General features: G+C 33.8%; 1 protein-coding gene and 1 pseudogene across 1 annotated transcript; both read left to right on the top strand.

Annotated features, from left to right (window-relative positions):
• Window positions 1-641: 641 nt before the first annotated feature.
• Window positions 642-3,891, top strand: LOC113703158 (BURP domain-containing protein 3-like; annotated as a pseudogene).
• A 12,299-nt stretch (window positions 3,892-16,190) lies between these two features.
• On the top strand, window positions 16,191-18,379 carry LOC113703157 (BURP domain-containing protein 5-like). Its single transcript, XM_027224434.2, has 3 exons — window positions 16,191-16,349; window positions 16,473-16,572; window positions 17,011-18,379. The coding sequence occupies exons 1-3, from the start codon at window positions 16,308-16,310 to the stop codon at window positions 17,751-17,753; spliced, it is 885 nt and encodes a 294-aa protein (XP_027080235.1). The 5' UTR covers window positions 16,191-16,307; the 3' UTR covers window positions 17,754-18,379.
• The last annotated feature ends 4,300 nt before the right edge of the window (window positions 18,380-22,679 follow it).

Below are 22,679 nucleotides of genomic sequence, written 5' to 3'. Positions count from 1 at the left end.
CCAACTATCAAAGGCCCCTTACTTTTCATTGTTTTGTACACCCTATGTGCTTTTACTCTTTTCTTTTTTTTTTTTTTTCTTTTTTGGCCCTTTTGGGTAATAAAATGGAAAGTAGTTCACTTTATCGTGGGCAAGACAAGGTGCCTCGTGCTGACGGGTGAAGTTCTTCCCACGATTTTGGTTTCATATTAAATGCTCCATTAGTCTTGTACTTGATGGGCATCTGCAATTGGAGTTGTCTGACTAAAGAGTATAATTAAAAGGTGAATATAGGAAAGACTATTAATTACAAGGCAGGGAGAAAGTTCTGATCGTCATGCAATAGATGTTCCATGTTTCTACTAATTTGTTCGTCAGTTGTTCGCACAAGACTTCCAATCTGGTGTCCAAAGTTTAGAGATTTTGATTGCAGAAACCTTCTGAGAGACCCTGCAGATAATTATCTTCAACATTGTGTCACTCCTCTGGGAATTTCAACATTGACGAATGGAGAAGAAGAACGGGGCAATTATCACACTTGGGACTTATGTCGGGACCATAATCTGACGTTTCTTGAAAGACAGTTTTCCTGCTAACATCAGCAGAACTTTTTCCATTGATGTCAGCAAGATGCTGCTTCAAAATGCCAACTCACTTCGTTTATGAGTGGGGTCATCGACGATGAGGTCTTCAAAAAGCCTGGACCTGGAGCAGAGCTTTGCTTTTTGATGTGGGGAATATTAAAGAGTTGGGAAGCTCTTCAATGGTTACATCAGTTTCCTTGTATTATTATATAATTTTCATATATACTTTGATGAAAAGGAATCAAATTTGCAAGCTTATAACAAAACCCTTGTGCTTCAATTGCAGAATGCAACAGTTTTATCCTTTTGGGTACAAGCAAAACATATATAACAATCCTTTAAGTTGTACCCTAGAACAACTTGAATGTATAAGAGCTTCCACATTTTGCTTAATTTTTTTCGCCTCATGCAAAAGAAAATTAGCCAACAGTTTCCTCATCCATGTATACTATGTACCCCACTTTTACATGTGGCATGGTTACGCTGAATTTTGGTGAGCTTTGGAGATGGTATTATGTGCTTAGGGTTCTCAACTTTAGTAGGTGGTAATCAAATGGGGGAATTTTTTTTTTTTTTGGGTGTATAATATGAGACACCGAATTCTCAATTTCACGATCGACTTGATAATATTTTATCAATATTTGGGGTATTACATGAGACTTTGAATATTCAGGATCGATCTTCTCGTGACAATAAAGGTGTAAATGACAATTTTCTTGGATGCAATTTAGGTAACAGTAAAAGTACAGATGGCAGTTTTCTTAGGTGCGCATTTAGGTGATAATTAAGGGTTTTTTTTTTTTTGAGGGTGGTGATAATTAAGTTCACTTATATAAAAACGGTTTGGCATTAAGAGGGGCTAAGGTATTAATTTATTGGAAAATTGTCTAAATGCATAGGATGCAATAATTGTAATTTTACGTATTTATTACTTGTAATTTAGGTGTGCTAATGAATACTAACTAGGCGTTAGAAAAATTCATATAAAAAAATTCGGTGAATTTTTGTGTGATATCTTTACTAAAATATTTTGGCCTTCACTATTTCATTCTATCTGTCAAGAAGCTTAAACTATAACTATACCAATACTTGATTGGTGCCATACGATGAATATTACAGCCAAGATATTAGTAAAATCTTTCGCCCCTTTAACAATTGGCAATGCCACTTTGGTCCTCCGCTTATAAATAATGCTGCTTAGTTTCTTATGGTTGCTCAAATATTTTGGCTTCTAGTACTGTATGCCTTCACTCCGCCTTGCATACTAGCTTTCTACTGTGGCTCGTGTGCATAACTACTATGGAATTTCATAAGTTTCTCTACTTTCTTCCTTTTGTTTTTATGAGTATACGCATTACTAAAAAAATAAATAAATTTACTGACGAAATTCTTTTTTTGCATTATGAAATATATTTCAGCTAGGAGTTAGTTGTAGCAAAGCATGCAGATCTTGAAGTTTATTGGAAATCCAAGCTTCCAGACACTCCTATGACCAAAGCTATTGGAGATCTCCTCAACAATGGTTTGTCTGAGAAATGCTCCTTTCGTATTATTTATCATTTATTCTGCTTCTATTGCTTGAGTTGAGTCTTTATTTGTTCTGGGGGAATTGAAAGACACTCACCAAGTTCTAAAACCTAAAAGAAATTTGTAATAGAAAACTTCTAGTTTCACTGAAAATAGAACAAAATGGGAGTAAAACAAGAAAGAAAACTTTATAACACCATGCGATGGAGAAACACAGTTCTTCTTGTCTTTCAGTATCTTATGGTTTCTTCCGTATAAGGGCCAAGAAAATGAGTATAAGATTCAACCCTAGAAAGAACGCTATCTATGAAAAGATACTTAATGTCTAATAATTATGTACAAGTGATTGCATAAAGTATGTTCAGATGAGAAGGTCAATATTGATAGTGATGTTATCTCATGTTAATGAATTATGGATTCGCTATTGAAATTCCACCAATTGCCCACTTATTAATTTCTTTTTTTCAGTGTAATATAACAAAAGTAACCTTTTAACCTACTTCAAAAGAACAAACACCAAAACTATTCAATAGCTATAAATTATATGATATGGTCAATAATTACACGAGTTTTCTTGTACTGCAACAAAAAAAAAAAAAGAAAAGAAAAGAAGAAACTAACATGCTTCTTCTTTTAGTGAACTCACTCTTCCATTAATCTTGACCAAGCATGTGAGAAGGTTATTAAAAAGTGGAAATTGTATTCCATTTAGCATAAATAAAAAGCTGGCCTAAAAATCTGTATCTTGTACCTCGTTGCTCATCCATTAACTATAGGGAAGTCCCCTGGAAGTGGCAGTTTCAGCTTAAGACCGGAGGCAGTCTCAATATTTGGATCATATGGTGTCAGATATTTTGTGACCAGATATGGTAAAAATCCTACTGAAGATCAACTCTATAATGACCCAAAAGTAAAAGTTTTCTTCTTTTAAAAGGACCTCCATCGCGGCTCAAGCAGGAATTTGAAGTTTGTTGAATCAGCGAAAAGTACCGCGGCCTTCCTGCCCCGCCTGGTTGCCGATTCCATTCCCTTCTCGTCCAAATCCGTTCCTGAAATTTTGAACAAATACTCAATGAACCCACGATCAGTAGAAGCCGAAATTATTGAAGAAACCATAGCAGAGTGCGAGGCGCCTGCAATGAAAGGGGAAGACAAGAAGTGGGCGACTTCCCTGGAGTCAATGGTTGATTTCACTACTTCAAAGCTGGGCAAAGATGTTCTAGCAGTTTCAATCGAAGCACATAAAACAGATGCAACATTCCAGAATTATGGTGTTGCGGATGTTTCCAAGTTGAACAACAATGATAAAACAATTGTTTCTTGCCATAAGCAAAACTATGTCTACGCGGTTTTTTACTGCCACACCACGCAGAATACCGATGCATACATGGTTAATTTAGTTGGTGCTGATGGAGCTAAAGTCAAGGCTGTGGTTGTTTGTCACAAGGATACATCAGAATGGAATCCAAAGCATTTGGCCTTTCAGGCAGCTGCTAAAAGTGAAGCCTGGAACTGTTCCAATCTGCCATTTCCTTCCTGAGGATCACATTGTCTGGGTTCCAAAGAACTAAATATTCTGCAGAAACTTGTTTACATCTCCAGATTGATCAATATTTGTTGCTTTGATGCTGTTTTTATATACGTCTTCTTCAGCCTGGGTGTTGAAGTCATTATCTTCCCATAATTAAATTAAATAAATCCTTGTTTGGCCTCTTCGTCACCGGTTGTATTATGTCAATGTCATATCCCCCAAATGTAAGCATATTGTTAATGGTTCAGTTGTATCTGGTTCATGCGTAAATTTACCTTTTTACATTCTATATAATCATCCTTGTTTATAATAAATACCTCTTATATTCAGTTGCAACTTGCATGTAGTTGATGTGTAAATCCACTATTTTGGTAAATTACCTTTTACTTCCTATGATTTGATACTTTATCACATAACTCTATATAATTTAAAAATTTATATATAACCCCCCTCATGATTTAGGTTAAATTATCAGTCAATAGTAAAAGTCAAACTTAAACTAATAAATTAACAAATTTACCCTTCAAACTAGTATGTAAATTTACATTTTTACATTCCATATAATCATCCCTGTCTATAATAAAAACCTCCTATATTATGTTGTTTATTGCATAATATATAGATCCTATAACAAATGTATAAACTTTTTTGATGAATCTACAACAAACATATCAACCTTCCGGACCAACCCTACCCGTGTCCAAATCCATGCGACATCCATGCTTTTGTGTTGGCATTTGCATCTGTTTCTCCATGAATTCCTAATCGGTAATGGTCGGCTGTGCACTTGTGCTAGATGGTAACATTGAGAATTTACACTCGCGATCCTATTTATGTTTGAGGAGAATTTGTATCAGTTATACGTAAGTCATTTTTATTATGAGAACAGTTAGGCTCTTTTTTTTTTTTTTGGTAATAAAACAGTTAGGCTCTTACTAGCAAACTGACACATACTACTTTTATGCCAAAAGTTTTCAATTAATGTTTTTCTGGACACAATTTTGATTTAAGTCACTTTGTGATGAATTTCCATTCACCCTAAATTGTACATTCTATTTCAATTTGTCTACCTTTCAGAAAAACTTACAACTTGATTACATGATCATAGTATTTATAACTTCAGACATAAAACAATGGATGTTCAAACAAGTAAATAGATGAATACTAACAAAAAGGAAAAAAAAAAAGGAGGTATAAGTTCTAGGGTTAGCATTAGATTAATTACACATTGCCCCATGTGATTAGGTGCTTGTTGCACTTTGCTTCTTGAATTCTGATTATCAACATTTTACCTCCTATGAAATGGTCAAAACTTAGGGCTAGTTTTTCCATCCAACATGATGAAAATAATGAGCTTAATGCTCTTGAATATCAAGTCTTGAGATTAGCTAACTCTCAAACATTAATTGCCAAATAGACCAACCTTCCTTTCTTTTCTTTTTTGTGTCATATTTTCTTTCATTTTTCTACATTTTCCAATTTAGTCACTTTGTCCTCTAATATAACTATCGGATATATAGAATTAAATTGTCAATTTACTTTAACAATTGATTTTGTACCATTAATTTGTTTATTTGTCATTCTAAAATGGTATTTATAAATAGATAATAATAATATCTAACATGTTTATATTTGTTTTGATTAAAAAAAATTGATGAAATATGCTTTCTTACTTAATCAACATGTAGCATTTTCTAATATAGATATTCCATATACAAAAAGTGTCAAGAAAATCAAAAGAATTGAGAAAGGTATTTTTAAATAATTATTTTACATATAAAAAGAATAGTAGCAATGGAAGGAAATGGTGTAGATAGAAAAAAAAAGCATAAAAGAAGAAAGAAAACAAGGGAGAAGCAATAGGATTTTCAGTAAATCTAGGCACTTTATGATTATATGAGCACAAAAGTAGTTTCATTATCCTATTTCGGTGGAAATACTAACTATGAACTTTAACTGTTGGTCATAAGGGGTAAAGTGTTAATAAAATGAACTCAAGGGGCAAAGTGCAACAAACACCTAATCACAGGGAGAATAGTGTAATTAAGCCTAGTTATTGTACTACCTTCTACTTACCGTAAGGCAATTACACTTTTTCCATTACACTTGAGTGGGAAAATGGTAGATACAAACTACACAATATATGAAATTTTTTTGCTTGTCCTTTTTTTTTTTTTATTTGGGGGGGTGCATTTTCTGTGTTTTTTTCATCCCCTTTTTCCAGTTTCTCTTTCCTTATGTCTACTTAGGTCTGTCAATCGGGCCTAATGAGCCGGGCTTTTATAAGCACAAGCTCAACTCTTTTAATTTATAACATCTTCGGGTTTCGGACTATGAAGTTCGGGTTAATAAATGTGAACTCATGCTCGGCTCACATAATATTCGGGTTGTGAGCCTTATTCGGGTTTAACCCAAGCTCATATAAAAATTTACTCAACCAATAAAAAAAGTTAGAGTTTTAAATATACATTACCAATATTGGCTCTCAAAAAAACCAGTAGAGGAGTTGATTTTAACTCTTGGACGGAAGAAGAGCTGGTAGAATAAACACTACTTGTTAGTCTAAATATCAACAAGAAATCAAATAATTAATGAAAATTTTTAAATATTGCTACTAACCAGTAAAATCAGGATCAAATTCTTGTTCAAAATCAATTTCCTTATGTGCATCTTTAATCCAATCTTGAATACAAATTAATGCTTCAACAGTGGAGGGTAACAATGAGCTACAAAACTTATTCAAAACACGTCCCCTGTACTGAAAGCACTCTCAGATCTTTTCGACTACTCTCTTGATCGAATTTCCAAATAGAGTTATTAACTTGATCTGAATTACCTTTGGGGAAACTAAGAAGTGTTTGCCTTTTTGACGATTGTCCACCCATGGATCTTTTGTAGGCTACACATATGCCACCAAATATATGACGATGCAAATGAGTTATTCCTCCTTTGCTATGGCAGGAGAAAACTTTCTTGCAATAATTGCAAGTACATTCCTCCTCCTTTGGTGAAATCTTAGTGAAATGGAGCCAAACTTTGGACTTCACGTTCATTTCTCTTTTCCTCGTTTCACCTTTATTTGTTTCTTCTCCTTCAGGTTCTTGTTTAGCTGCAGTTTTTGTTGCTTCAACATCTGTGATTGTAATAACAATGTCTTCATTGTTTGCATCTGACATCTAATGCCAAAAAAAGGAAAATTGTAAAACAGGAAAAGATTGAGAGACGGAGTGGAGACTGGAAAGTGAGAGCTTTTTTCTTCTTCTTGTGTCTTGTGTCTTTTTCTGCTCTTTCTTTCTTCTATGGTTTTCCTTCTCTCTCCCTTCTCTCTTTCGTTGCCTCCCTCTCATCTCTTTTTTTTTCCTTAGATCCCCCCTTTCTCTCTTCTCTTTTTCCCTTTTTCTTTTTCTTCTCATTTCTCCTTCTTTTCTTCTCTTCATTTTCTCTTTTTCTTCTTTTAGCCGTTGTCTCTTTCCTTGTTTTTCCTCTTACTCCTACCGTTGCTCACTTGCTCTTCTAGGGTCAAAAGGATGAGCCATCATGGCTCATGATGGCATCCACTTTTCCATTTTTTTTTTTACAAAAACTAATGTTTTTTTTGTTTTCTACAACTAAAACTTAAATATTATATATAATACCTATATATATAATTATATTATCAAAATATAAATATTATAAAAATTACCTATATTATATTATATATAGGGCCGGGCCTATCGGGCTTGAGCCTAATAAAGCCCGGGCTCGGTTCATATTTAATATGAGCCTAGTTTTGAGGCCCAAACTCAGTCCGGCTCACTGGTATTGTAGGTTCATTAGGCTTTTTATCGGGTCGAACGGATTGGGCTCGGGCTGGCCCGGCCGTATTGACACTCCTATGTCTACTATTCTTTTTTTTTTTTAATAAGCAGAAGGTCCTGAATTCAATATTCTCTATTCACAATTCCTTCCATCTTACTATCCAATCTAACCCCTCCCACTTTCTCTCTACTGTTCTTTTCTACTGAAAAATAGCAGTTGTAGGCTGTAGCAACCATTTTTTTGGGGCCTGTGAACTAGTATTTATAATTTCGTATTAACTTGGCCACCCTTGTGACCTTGTACCATGCACACTAAGCAATAAGCATAGGAGGAAAATGTCGTTTGGTAATTTGCACCGCTCGCAATGAAGGATGTAATTTTAAGTCGTAAAACCCTTTTTAGGACAAGTACATCATACCCTACCTCTAATCCAAGCCATCAAGAAGACTGAAACTTTCTAAATGATTTTATTCCTTTGGATCGGTTGTTTCGAATTTGAGGGAGAATTTCAAATGAATGCATTTGAGATGAATAGTTTTCAAATTCTTAATAATTGAAATACATTGTTTGGATATAAAAAAATCACAAAACAAGGAGAATTAATAAATTGGCAAAAATACATGACGTAAAACTGTGAAACCAAAAACTTGAGGGCTAAATGTCAAATTCCTATTTCCTCTTCTTCTTCGATGCCGGTCACTATTTCAATTCCCACTATTTCAATTCCCTGCTTCTGCACTCATGCGTTTCCGGCAGCTGCACCCAACTTCTCAATTCTCTCTTTCCCTTAGCTGTAACTTCTCTCTATTATAAATACGATCTATTCAACTAAATCGAGACGCAAACCAACGCAAATCACACAGGGGATTCAAAATCGTTTTCCTTCATTTTTCTCTGCACTTCTGAGCTATCCAGTTGTCGGCAACAATGGCCGGCATATCTCACCGAGACTTACACATGCTTACGAGAAGGCTTCAAGGTAGAGAAATAATAGCTCAAGGAAGAGACCGTGAAAATGAGATTTCAAATGATGCCTAATTATAGGGGAATTTGTGGTGGATTTTAAATCCAAAACCCTCTTGAGTTTCCCAAACAACCAGATAGGATTTGGAGGATTTCAAATCAAATCCACCCAAATCCTTCAATCCAAACGGACCTTTGAAACTTCAAATAGATCTGAACAAAAAATTACGTCCATTTCAACATTAACATTGCAAATTTGTCGCTTCTTAGGACACATTTTCACGAACTAAGGAGTCTGCTAACTAAAGTAGAAATAGGAGCCCTGCATGATTGGCCAAATTCTAAATTCTAAATGTTGAAAAAAAGTATATACAATTGGATAAAACTTTATGAGTAAATCATTCCTGCGCTGACGATGTATAAATTGTCAGCATTGGATTCATGACATATGTGCAAAAGTTATTCAACACTGATAATATATACACTGTAAGTGTAGGAAAGATTAATCCAGTTATACACAGTTTTCAACATCATGTTTTTACAGTGTTGCAAATTAGACGATGTACCAAAATGATTAATAATGTGGACAAATGATTTTACTATCCATTACATGAAATATTGCATGCAGGTTAAAAACTGTGCCGCATTAGAATCCATACAATTTCCTTCTCTCCCAACTAAAGATGGACCCAAACGAAAGAACTCTAGGGAAGGAAAACGCAGCTGAATGGCAATCAAGTGACCACCAAACATCAACTTCTTGTAACCTCTGTTTATAAACTCGGACCGGATCGGCCGGTCCGACCAGTCGAACCGGGAATCGACTAATTGTCCTTTTCGAATTAACTCTAAAAACTGGAAAATTAAAAACTCGGTCAAACCAGGTCAAAAACCGGGTTTGACAGGCAAAAAGAACCTGGTTTTTTTTTTACTTTTTTTTGAAAGGTCAAAATATTTTTAATATTATATTTTGACCCCTAAGTTGTTAAAAATTATTAATATACCTCAAATATTTCATACTTTATAAATGTTGTCTTAAAGTTTAGTGTTATTTTTCAATTAAGTCCATAATTTTGATTCTAAACTTGTTAATGTTCATTAAATAATATAAATTGCTACTTGATTGTTTAATTTCTTTGTATTTTTTTGTTAAATATATTTGAAATATCAAATATATATGAATATACCTTTATTAATATTAACATGTTATTAGGTATTTTAAATATAATGTTTTAATTTTTAAATAATTTTTATTTATGACATCATCCGACTTAGCCCCGATCGAACCCGATTGAACCCATTGACCCCTGAGTTTGACCGAGTCGATACCCGGTCCGATTCTGAAAACATAGCTTGTAACAAGAGGGATCGGTCGACATTTTTACTTTGCCAAACATGACAAGAGTCTAACGTCCTCAAGAGGCAGACTCAGGCCTATTTGAATTGCTATTTTTAGGAGTATTTAAAGAAAAATGTACTTTACAATTTGATGTATGTGAGATAAAAAAATGATTAAAAAATATATTCACAAAAAACGTAAAAAATTTTCTACAAAAAATCACAATCCAAGCAAAGCTAATTTGTTGCTATTTTCTTTTTCTTTTTTTAGTTTTTCAACTTGCCAAGACATAAAAACCAAACATCACAAAGCATATTACCTGTCATATTAGCGTAAAATTCACATTAAAAAAAAAATATTTATGGAGTTAGAGGATTATGGTTAAAATCAATACAAAATAATAGTTCTAATGGTTCGTTTCCCTAACCTGCCTTTGTTTTTTTTTTTTTTTTGGTAGAAATACCTAACCTTGGTGGTATGTGCAGATGGCCATTTTTGCCCGGCCCAACCCGGCTATGGCCCAGTAATTTTTGTCCCAGTTCTAGGGCCATGTGTGTCATTCACATTTCGGCTCTGTATGATCCGTAAATATTATCTGCTTGAGTCCAGTTTTTCTTTTTCTTTTTCTTTTTCTTTTTAGGTGCTCGAGTCCAGTTGGTCCATCGTTCACATTTTTATTTTTTTTATTTTTGGTGAATACTCACGTCACATTTCTTGATTCAACCATAGAGTTTGCTTTTGGTTGCAGTTCCCCTCCTCTAAAATAGGACATCACTTGTGGTCGTCTATTTTAAAAAATGTGTATTATTAATGTATACCTCTGAAAATATAAATACTGCTCAATTTCTTTGGGCTCTCTTGTAAAACATAAAACAGAAAATGATTAACGAAGCGAAAATGATTGCAAGTCTAAAGCGTTAAGGGACCCGCTGGTTTGCGTCGTTTTTCTTAAAAACACACGTACTAGGGTTTTTACTTCCTATTCACCAACCTTATCTCATTGCTCCTAATCACATATTATTTCTCACTTAAAAGTCACTTTTAATCACCAAATTCGATCTTTGCTCCGTACCGAAAATTCATCCGGCGAAAAATCGCAAAAACCCTAATTTGCTCCAATCTTGAAACCGAAAAGTGAAACCCTACTTTCTAGGTTTATTTACACTTATTGTGGAATGATTGGGTAGTAGGGCTTTAATAAATAGTAATTTCCAAATAAAAGGCATTTTTGAGAAAAAATATAAGAAATTTGCGGGTCCTCACAGGATTTCCTAGAATGCTCAACCACCAGGTGTGTAGAAACCTGTCTGAACCAGTAGTAGTTCAGTTCACATCAGATTATCCCTTGATCCGTTTGAGTCATCCCCTTCTCCTAATGTAGAGTAGGTGTATGTGTAGTATAAAATCTATCATGTCGGACAAAAAAAAGAAGACTGGAGAAAAGTGAATTTCATCTATCTTGTTTGGATCAAATATGGTGGAAAAAAATGAAATACTAAATTTTTGTTTGGATTAAGAAGGAAAAGAAAGGAAAAGAAAATATCAAGTGTTAATTTACTGGAAAAGGTAGCGAAAAATGATATTTTAAAAAAAAATAAATTATTTCAATTAATTTAGTTTTATTCCTTCTATTTCTGCCCATTTTTGGGTGGAAACCATTACTTAATAACAAAAAAAAAAAAAACTATACTCTTTCTTTCCTTATCCTTTCCTTTCCCTCATCAAAAATAAATCTAAACAACAAAACTCAAACTCCTCCAATTCCTCTCCATTCCTTTTTCTCCCATTCCCTCAATCAAAACGGTGCCTAAATCCCACTCCTCACCTGCTACAAAAAGAAAATTTTAGAAGAAAGACTATGAATTGATATATGTACTCTTTAGTGTTCAGATATCTTTAAATATGTATAGTTGTATAGGTAGTTGATATATATCTATACACAGTTATATCACAGTATAAGTTACGACATTTTTTCATGTAACTTACATTTTCCAATGCCAATATAACATATATAGGTGTATGTTTAAACAATATGTCACAAAATAGAAATTGCAACCCTTGAGCATACGCATTATGATCCATGTTCAATTTAAACCACAGATAAGGAGGCGACCAAGGGATCAGACATAAGAGATTCCTCTTTCCTACTCTAAAAAGATACAAATTGGAACCCAAGAAGAAAAAGTTTCACACGTAATTGGGAATATCTACGTCTTCAGGTGTCTATTTCAATTTGCAAGAAAACTTAAATTATGGTCCCGACGTAAGTCCCAGTGGTGCGATAATGCCCATCATTCTCTCCCATTCACCATATCTTGAAATTCAGAGATACCTGCAGGGCCTTTTTGAAGATTCCCGTAATCAAAATCTCTATACTTTGGACATCATGTATAAGCATATAAAAAGTGCAGTTTGGATTGCTAGTTTACGAAATTTTTGAGAAAAATGTATTGTAATAATTTGTTATATGTGAAATAAAAAAATGATTGAAAAATATATTAATAAAAAAACCGTAAAAAATTTTTTGAGAAAAAAATGACAATACAAACACGGCCTGTCAGATGGCAAGCCTTGTGCATACAACTGAAAAACTGATGAAGAAATTAGTAGAAACATGTATTCCATGACGATCAGAACCTTGTCCCTACCTTGTAATATCCTCTTTGCTAGATTCACCTTTTAATCATACTTTTTATCCAGACATCTCCACTCCCAGATGCACATCAAGTACAAAACTAATGGAGCGTTTAATATGTGACCAAAATCATGGGAAGAATTTCATCCATAATTAGCATAAAGCACCTTGTCTAGCTAAAAACAAGTAACCTACCTTCCCATTTTCATTACCTAAAAGGACAAACAATGAATGAATAAAAGCACATAAGGTATACAAACATTGAAAATTAAGATGGGAAAATCCTTTGATAGTTGGAGTGTTTGAAAATTAGGTAAAATGCTCCGTCTACCTAGTTGAAGGCGTAGCAGTTTAGCGGCCTAACGTCCAGGAGAGTAAAGTCTTTATTTTTTTCTCCTCATGTATAAGGCTGGATACTTTTTTGGGGATTACTATCTGGGATATGTACATTAATTGTACTCCACTTTTTTTTTTTTAAATAGCGGTACTCTCATTATATTTATTATTATATAGTCTGATGAACAACAATCATATGCTTAAAAAAGATAATGAGAATGTCATTATAAAAAAATAGAATGCGATTAACATTCACCTTACTATCCTTACCTTTCAGCTAATTTAGCGCTGACGGAACCACGGCAGCGCACTCACTATATGTAGTAGAGGTGGCAATTTGGATTGAAATCTATTTATCCATCCATATAATCCATAATTAAATGGATTTGGATTATCCATTTATAGTATTGGTTTTAAATGGTTGACCAAAGTAAAACCATTAAATTAAATGGATTTATATGAATTATCTATAAAAACCATATATATCCATTTACTTAAAAATCAAATAAAAGAAATGGAAAGGAAATGACTAAAACCATATATTTCTTCACGTTATTGAGCAGCGAGTCATACATAGAGTGAGAGAGTCACCGACTCAGACCCGCACACAAACAAAACGGGACCAACTAACTTTTAACAATATATTAACTGCACCCACACATGTATGTGTATTTACCTAATAATAACGATTAAAAAAAAAAAGAAAGTCCCAGTAAATATTTTGCACTACCAGTAATCTTAGCCACCTTTATTAGTTTCTCTGTCTACTTATTCTTGGGATTTTTCGGTAAATCCTGAAATTTAACCACATAATCTGACGATGTTTTACCCCGGGATTCATTTTAGTGCAAAGCATTGGAAATAGTTGTACACTGCAAAATTGGAGAGAGAGCAAAGGCCGAATGTGACACGTTGTTGAGGCAATTTAATGAGATCAGATTTGTGGTATTTTGGCCACATTCACTTCATTTCATTTAGCCTTTTTTAGTGTCTTTGGTTTATCTTCATTGTTTATCCTTTCGTGCGGTGGATCATCATTATTATTATTAATTTTTCTCTTTTTCTACTTTTACACTTGTAAGTAACAGATTAAAGACCTCATCCTTATCCTCTTCTTTGACTTGGACCAGTTTAGTAGTAGTAATAAATTGCGACTTGTCGTGCTTAATTGATATATCAGGCACTCACGAAAGAAAATTAAGGCTGTTCAAGTTATTGACTTCACGTCTATCATAGACATTTTATTTTGGATCGTTTGGAGATAAAAGCGTCTATAGAAATGTTAAAAAGATTATAATATGTGGCTGGAGAAGAACAAAGACTGAACAATTCTGATTTATATTGATGTACACTTACTTTATGGAATGAAAAATATAATATCTGACGAGTAATAAAGAATACACACACACATATAAAATCTAAGTATTTTGTCCTTTTTCTCATCCAAATACACCTAAAATTTACAAGTACATAAACAAGTATCTTCATATTACAAGAAATAGTAATACAAAAAAAAAAAGTAACCAAAATATATAAATGGATTATAAATGGATAATTGGTTTTTATTTAATCCATTTAGATCCATTTATTAAATGGAATAAATGGATCTAAATGGATTGGATAAATTTCATCCGTCATCCATTAAGTCAAAACCAATTATAAACCATTTATCCATATTGCCACCTCTAGTGTAGGGTGGATAAATCATGACCTACTATAAGCAGATTATTGGATCGTCTTAGGTAGAAGAACTATTGTGTTTTGATTGAATATTACTTGGGAAAGATTTTTTTTTATTTGTCATAGCACATGTTTCGTAATATGATATATATGAGAGTTAAAAGTGTTTCAAAAAAAATATGTTTAAAGAATCTCGAGAAATTTTTCATAATACATATCCAAACACATGGTGAAGCCAATCACCTTTTAGGATGTCCCTTGATATTTTCCGCTCGCATTAATGCTTCCTACTACATTTATGAGTGGGGTCAAAGACTGTGCCAATTTATAAGCGCAGCCTCAAACCCTGTTTGAATTGCAAGTTTTTAGAATTTTATAAAATAATATATAATGATGTGATGTGTAAAATAAAAAAATAATTAAAAAATATTTTAAGGAAATATTTCAAATATTTTCTATTATTAGGTGCACATTTAATTTTAGGTGATGGTTAAGTTCACTTATTTTAAAAAAAGAAAAAAAAAGCGGCCAAATTCCTGTGATATCTCAATAATGTATTTTGGCCTTCAGTATTATCTGCACTCTCTCTGTCAAGAAACTAATCGTAGTTAAGGTGGATGTTTAGAGTAACTATGTCAAACCTTTATTGGTGCCTTACCATGAATAGTAGAGATGATGACAGTTTTCTTAGGTGCACATTTAATATTAGGTCATGATTAAGTTCACTTATTTAAAAATTGCGGCCAATTTTTGGTATCTCATTAATGTATATATTTTGGCCTTCAGTATTATCTTCATTCTCTCTGTGAAGAAACCTAATCGTAGTTAAGGTGCGTGTTTAGAGAAAATATATATGTCAAAATTTTATTGGTGTCGTACCATGAATAGTAGAGATGATGACAGTTTTCTTAGGTGCACATTTGATTTTAGGTGATGATTAAGTTCACTTACTGTGATGTCTCACTAATGTATCTTGGCCGTCAGTATTATCTTCACTCTCTATCAAGAAGCACAATCCTTTTTTTTTTTTTTTTCTACTCTATAATATGGGGAGGGGGTGAGCCAACAGGGCCAAGGGAGAGATCCGGGAGGATGGGGAGGGGGCTCATATGAGCGTCAACGGGCTGAGTTTGGGTTGGAATTGAAAATTTTGAACTTGAACCTGCTTTTATGTAGTAGACTCGGTTTTGACTTTAGAGTCCAGAAACCGAGTCCGACGGGTCCCGAGTAGGGTCCGGGTCTACCCTGAAAAAAAAGGTTTAAATTTAAATATTTCAAAATTAAATCTAAAATCAATCACAAATCCAATCTTTCAATTTAAACAAATCAAATTATAAAACTAAGTAACAAATAACTCACAATAGTCAATCCAAAACTAACCATAAATCAATCTATAAAGCCATTACTAAATTATTAATTTGGTAAAAAAATGTATTTAAAAATATTTATATTTTAAATTATTAATATATTGTTTAGATACGGGTCGAAATCCTATATTCCGTATCCGATCCATTTTTTTTGTTAGAGTAAACATGTCAGAATTTGGATATCGAAATTATTTTTCAATCCAAACCCAAAAAATTTATTAGATCCAGGTCGGGTTAAGGACTCAACCATCATCAGTCCAGATGAGTGCCTACGCAAGTAGAGCCTTAAGACTCTCTTAGAGGCCAGCTACTCTAAGATTAGTTGGTTAGCACAGTCCTACTTAAGGTGCATGTTAAAACTTGATTGGTGTCGTACCATGAATAGTATTGCCAACCTATCAAAACTTTCCCCCTCTCAAACAATTGGATATCGCACTTGGCCCTTCCGCTTATAAATAAAGCTGCCAAGTTTCTTGTGCCATCTCGCTCAAATATATTGGCTTTTAGTACTATCTTCACTCCGTCTTGCATACTAGCAGCCTACCGTGGCTCGTGCGCATAAACTATTATGGAATTTCTCAAGCTTCTCTACTTTCTCTCTTTTCTTTTTGTGAGTATACATTACTGAAAAAGTTAAGCTACGTTAATTTTTAGATAGATAATTTGCTCGCACTTTGGATGGTGTACAAACTGACTGCATAACTCTTTTTCCGTATCGTGAAATATACTTCAGCTAGGAGTTGGCGCAAACCATGCAGATCTTGAAGCTTATTGGAAATCCAAGCTTCCAAACACTCCTATGCCCAAAGCTGTTAGAGACCTGCTAAAAGATGGTTTGTCTCAGAAATGGTCCTTTCCTATATCTACCATTTACTGTGCTTCTATTGCTCGAGTTGAGTCTTTGTTTGTTTCCCTTAGATTCTGGGGGAATTGAAAGACACTCATCAAGTTCAAAAACCTTAAACAAAAAAAGGAGAAATTATAATAGAAAACTTCTAGTTTCACTTAAAACAATGCAAAAAGAAAAAGTACTTCAATAATTACAGGGGTTTTCTTGTACCGTGTTAAAAAAAAGAAAAGGAAAGAGCTAACACGGTTTTCTTTTAATAATTTTACTCTTCCATTAATCATGAGCAAGCATATGACAAGGATCTTAAAAATGGGGATATTGCTGGAAGAATTTGCGCAGGGACATTGTAGTCCATTACCAGAAATAAAAGCTGGCCGGATTTATATGTTGTACTAATTTGTTGCTCATCCAATGAATACAGGGAAGTGGCCGGAAAGGGGCAATTTCAGGTTGAAAAAATATAATGACTATTGCCGTTTCAAAAGGTATTGTGGAAATCCTACTGAAGATGTCCATATTGACCCAAAAGTGAAAGTTTTTTTCTTGAAAATGGACCTCAATCGCGGCTCAAGCATGAATATGAAGTTTGTTGAATCAGTGAAAAGTACTACGGCTTTCCTGCCCCGCCAGGTTGCTAATTCGATTCCCTTCTCGTCAAAATCTGTTCCTGAAATTTTGAACAAATACTCACTGAATCCACAATCACAAGATGCTGGAATTATTAAGGAAACGATAGCAGAATGCGAGGTGCCTGCAATGAAAGGGGAAGACAAGTATTGTGCGACTTCTCTCGAATCAATGGTAGATTTCACTACTTCAAAGCTGGGCAAAGATGTTCAAGCAATTTCTAACGAAGCACAAAAAACAGATGCAAAAGTCCAGAAATATGGTATTGTGTCTGTTTCCAAGTTGAACAACGACGATAAAGAAATAGTTTCTTGCCACAGGCAAAACTATTTCTACGCAGTTTTCTACTGCCACACCACACAGGATACAGATGCATATATGGTTAATTTAGTTGGTGCCGATGGAGCAAAAGTCAAGGCTGTAGCTGTTTGTCACCGGGATACATCAGCATGGAACCATGGTTCGAAGTCTCGGCCGAGACCGAGACGACTCGGCCGAGTCGTCACCGTCTCGGCCCCTACCGATACGATACCGTGACGAAACGATACCGAGATACTTGACTCGCCGAGAAATCGGCCGAGACGTCACTGCGACGGATTGACTCGGCCGAGTCACACCGAGTCACTCCGAGTTATCCCAAGTTAAGACGAGAAATCGGCCGAGTTACACCGTGACGGATTGACTCGGCCAATTCTTTTGCTATTTTTTATTATTTTTGTTTAGCATACTTTTTTTATATTATTAATAATTTTTAGAATATTAAATATTTTAAAATTTGCGTCTCACCGAGACCGCGACCGATATGTCGAGACCGATGTGGAACGTTCCGGGCCGCGACCGTGACCGCGACCACGACTTTGAACCATGCATGGAACCCAAAGCATTTGGCTTTTCAGCTGCTGAAGGTGAAGCCAGGAACTGTTCCAATCTGCCATTTCCTTCCTGAGGATCACATTGTCTGGGTTCCGAAGCACTAAATATAGTACAGAAACTTGTTAACGCCTCCCAAGTAGTGATCTATATTTGTTGCTCTGATGTTTTTACGTATGTCTTCTGCAGCTTGGGAGTTCTATCCATTATGTTGCCATAATTAAATAAATCCTTGTTTAGTTTGTTCTCTACTTTGATATCAAATTATATATGTCAATCTAATATTACAAAGATTTTGTTGGGTAGATAAGTCTCCTGGGGCTGCTCCAAGAGTTGCCGGCTTTTGGAGTATGCTCTGGGGATTAGGTTTGTTTAGTCAATAAAAGTCAATTGACTTCTTCACAAAAAAAAAAAAATATTACAAAGATGTAAAGGTGCCTGGTTTCATTTTTAAGTAGTGTTAGTGGTTCAGTTGTTTGGTTGATTTTTAGCTTTACTAGTTTAGATTGTACAATCATTCCTGCTTATACCACAGAACATTGTTCAATGCAGACAAAGGGGAGGGGACCAATGGATAAGAGATTCTTCTTTCCTATTCTAATAATAATAATTACAATAAATTCTTTGAATATTTGTCCCTATCAGTTTTATAGGATGTCACATAATTCTTTTCATGGACATCAGCAAAATAATCTTTCAGAATGCCAATCATTCGTTTTGAGTGGGGCAATAAACCATGCATGTGGCCAATTTTTCATGGGCGGCGGGAAGCTACGGGGACAGCCAAGTTTTTTATTGTTTTTAGTCCCTATGAAATTCCAAAAATTTTCATTGAAGATCTTTATTATGCCCCATAAGATTAAATGAAATTGCATTGTCACCCTACACCTAACTTTTGTTTTATGAAAAATTTAAACTTTTCCTCTTTAAATATTTTTGACCTTGCTATTTTGTTGTTAATCTGTGAAGTTCAACTTGTTATTAATTGCATTAGCATTACATGTTGATTTATTCCAAATTCTATTTACTATGCCAAGAAATTTTTTTTCAAAACTAAATACATGTGATCTATTCAACTAATTAATTATTTCAATTTTTTTATCTGCCAAATTCAAATTTATGTACTTGGTCCTAAATACATGTGATCTTTTATATGTGAAGTTGAAACTAATAATTAATTTTGTATATATTCAAAAGTTTTCTCCTCAAACATATAAAACCAATACATGCATCTAATTAGACACAAAAAAGTGATATTTCCACTCCCAAATTTGCCACTCACACTCATAGATGGCCTTTTATTCAGTAAGTGAATTTCAAAATGAGAGGCTAATATAAGAGTGCAAATATCACACATCTTAGCAATAGTATGTATATGGGTATTTTCAATTTACACCCTGATCAAATATGATTGCTTTTCAGAGTTTGAGATTAGAGAATATTCAACTTTTTGCCTTTAAGATTGTAGGAATGAGAAGAATAGAGAAATGAGTAGTCATATTAATATGGGTTATTATCACTTTACTCTCTTAAACTATATCACTACTATCAATTTACCCCATAATATTATCTTTTAGTCATTTCACGTTCATAAGTAATTCAACTCAATATGTTAAAAAATTTTAGACGAAAATACCTCTTTATTCTATAGCATTATCACATTGTTATTACCACTTTATCCCTTGAAATTATAGTGATACGATCACTTTAATTCCTAACATTATTTTCTAAGCATTTTATCTCATCGTTAATCTAACTAGTATGGTCAAAATTTTTAAAATATATTTACCCTTTTTATATATAATTAAAAATGAAAAAGTTGGAAAGGTTATTCTTCATTTTTTTCACTTTAAGGGATCCAAAAACATAAAAATAAAAGAATTTCTCAAATTTCTTTTTTCACACTTACTAATGCTAGGAAAAGAAAAGGAGATAGGAAAGAAGGAGATAGAAAATTAGATTTTGCAAAGAAAGTAAATAAAGAAGAGTCTAATATTATCGTATTACTTTAAGGTTGTCGGGATTAGGATTGAAATTTGGTGGTAAACAGAAAAATAAAATAATTTTAAAATAATAAAAGTATTTAATTTATTCTTATTTGTATTTTTTAAAAAAGAATTGAGCTCTTTCTCTCTCCCCCTTCCCCTTCTCCTCCACATCTTTCTTTTATTTTCAATATTAATAAGATTACTAAGAAGAAAGAGATTAACAATTTGATTTTTTTTCTTAATACTAAAAAGGAGAAGAGTTATTCTAAATTTTTTATTATTTTTATTATACAAAGAAAATAGTACTTTCTTCTAGAGTTCTTTAATTGGCTAAGTTGATTTAATAGTGCGATAAATTGGCTAAAAATAACTGTAGGGGATAAATTGATAATGAGGCTATAGTTTATGAGGATAAAGTGATAATAATTTTAAGGGTTAAACGTATCTTTTCACTTTAATTAATAAAGTTCGTTAAGTTTGACCATTAGTCTTGAGAGTAAAGTGACTAAAAAGTAACGTTAAAGGAGAAACTGATAGTGACACCGAATGTTAAGAGGTAAAGTGATAATAACCCTATTAATAAATAACTAATGCATATTTCGATTCAGTAATGAATACGCAGCTTCATTGTTGTGTTCATGTCACTAAATTTACTATTATTTTTTTGTTAAAAGAAGGCAATGATAAAAAAATTTTGAGCTATAATCAGATATCAAGATTGAATAGCTAAGCGTTAGAAGAGAAAAAAAAAACATACAAGCCATAATCATAGAATTACACTCAAAACTAATAATCTACGGGTGCAAGAGAAGGATTTTTAATGAAATTTTCTAAAATTTCCTAGGAGCTAAAAGAAAATTCTCAAAAACTTGGGGATGGCGGTTGACCCTGCATACTATGCTGATTCTAAAGATCGGTGCATACCATGCATGAGAAGACTAGCCATTAAATTGCTCAACTATTAAGTCTTAACAAAATGATGAAGCGCCCGACACATCACTGCGTTGGAGATCCCATACAATCTGAATGCCGATAAGAAGGCATCAACTTGGTCTTCATGATCACCTTTTCCATCATAGAATGGAACATTTGGGAATTTGAAGTTCGCTGGAAAAACTTCTTCGTTAATGTTAGGGGTGAAAAGACCATGTTATCTCCGTAAAGGGCCGATCCGTATCTAGACCATTCACTTGTGTCCTTCCTCTTGAACGGGTTCTTGAGCAGTGCTCTCGAAAACTGAGGAAACTTTAGAATGCACTTTGCCTTTCAATTTAGAAAGGTCCTTTTGCTTCTTTCTCTTGGAGTGATGGTCATCCGAGTCACCCTCGAAAGAAGACAAAGAAGACTCTTCGGGCTATCTTCGAGAAGATTCACCTCTATCCTTACCTTTCATATGCCTAACAATCTCTTCAAAAAACCCTAGACTAGAGACCACAAACTCGGCCCTTCGAGCTATGACCTCTCCATAAGGTTGTGAATTTTCTGGTATGTCCTGATCTCTTGGATCGGCTATATGGCTTCCAAAAGTTCGGGGGTTTTGGTTTCCACGATTAGAGTAAGTCTTAGTGACGTGCGCAGGGTATACATATACAATTAAGTTCATCCTAATCAAGTTTTACATTTATAAACTCCTAAATACCCCACACGCGATTTATCGTAAGTATACGAATCGCAAGCGAGTATAGGGTATTAAGGGTCGATCTCACAAGCAAGATTGCAATTACCAGTACTACTAAAAATTCTCTATTATTTAGACTATTAATGAATTATAACAAATTAAAACCTACTGAACGTATACAAGAAAATAACAAATGAAAGCTCCTTAGGTTGTGGTATCCCTAACTACTTATGCAAGTGCCATTTTTGGATAATTGAATACTACATCTAGGCTAGTTATGGTGTAATTTCCTTAAACATGTGAAACCTACTTTCGTAGTGAATCAACTGTACTCATAACTAATCCATACCTATTCTCATGGTTATGAAATTAGCTACAAGTTCATTTCTTCAGTGAAATTGCATGAAATTAATCACTAAAACTACATAGGTGCACCTCTACTCTTATGAGTGTACTCCCTATGTTTAGCACTTCTTGAACCAGTGTTAAATCTCAATTTTTATTGCAGAAACAACACCTTAGATAATCACAATTAATGGTACCAGATTAATCATGATTTAAAGAGTTAAAGTGCTAAATAACTTGCTCAAATCATAGCAATCAAATAACCAAACAATTAACACTAACAATCATAGATAGTTCAACCAAACCCAAGGTATAAACTTTAAAGACACGTATTGAACACAAAATTCATATCTTGTATATTAACCAAACTTGGAATCAAATACAAAAGATAAAGAGTTTGGAAGGAATACAACCCTTGTCACATGAGCTTTCTTCCTTGCCTTCTTCATCCTCCATCTTCATCCTAATCTAGATAATAAACAAGAATGGACGAACTATACTACTCTATACTAAGCTAAACTAACACTAGGGAGATGAAAGAGCTATATTTCTGCAACTTCAAGCTTCTCCCGTATGTCTCTTTCTATTCTTCTTCTATGGTCTCCAATCTCTTCTCTTGCAATGAATTTGGCTATTTAATGA

The sequence above is a fragment of the Coffea arabica genome, chromosome 8e (genome assembly GCF_036785885.1).
Source record: "Coffea arabica cultivar ET-39 chromosome 8e, Coffea Arabica ET-39 HiFi, whole genome shotgun sequence".
Taxonomy (NCBI): domain Eukaryota; kingdom Viridiplantae; phylum Streptophyta; class Magnoliopsida; order Gentianales; family Rubiaceae; genus Coffea; species Coffea arabica.
This window is presented reverse-complemented; position numbering and strand designations above follow the sequence as displayed.

Coding starts and splice junctions, on each gene's coding strand:
- LOC113703157 (XM_027224434.2), top strand. CDS start 16,308: ATGGAATTTCTCAAGCTTCTCTACTTTCTCTCTTTTCTTTTT. Junction 16,350..16,472: donor ACTTTCTCTCTTTTCTTTTT/GTGAGTATACAT, acceptor AATATACTTCAG/CTAGGAGTTGGCGCAAACCA. Junction 16,573..17,010: donor TAGAGACCTGCTAAAAGATG/GTTTGTCTCAGA, acceptor CAATGAATACAG/GGAAGTGGCCGGAAAGGGGC.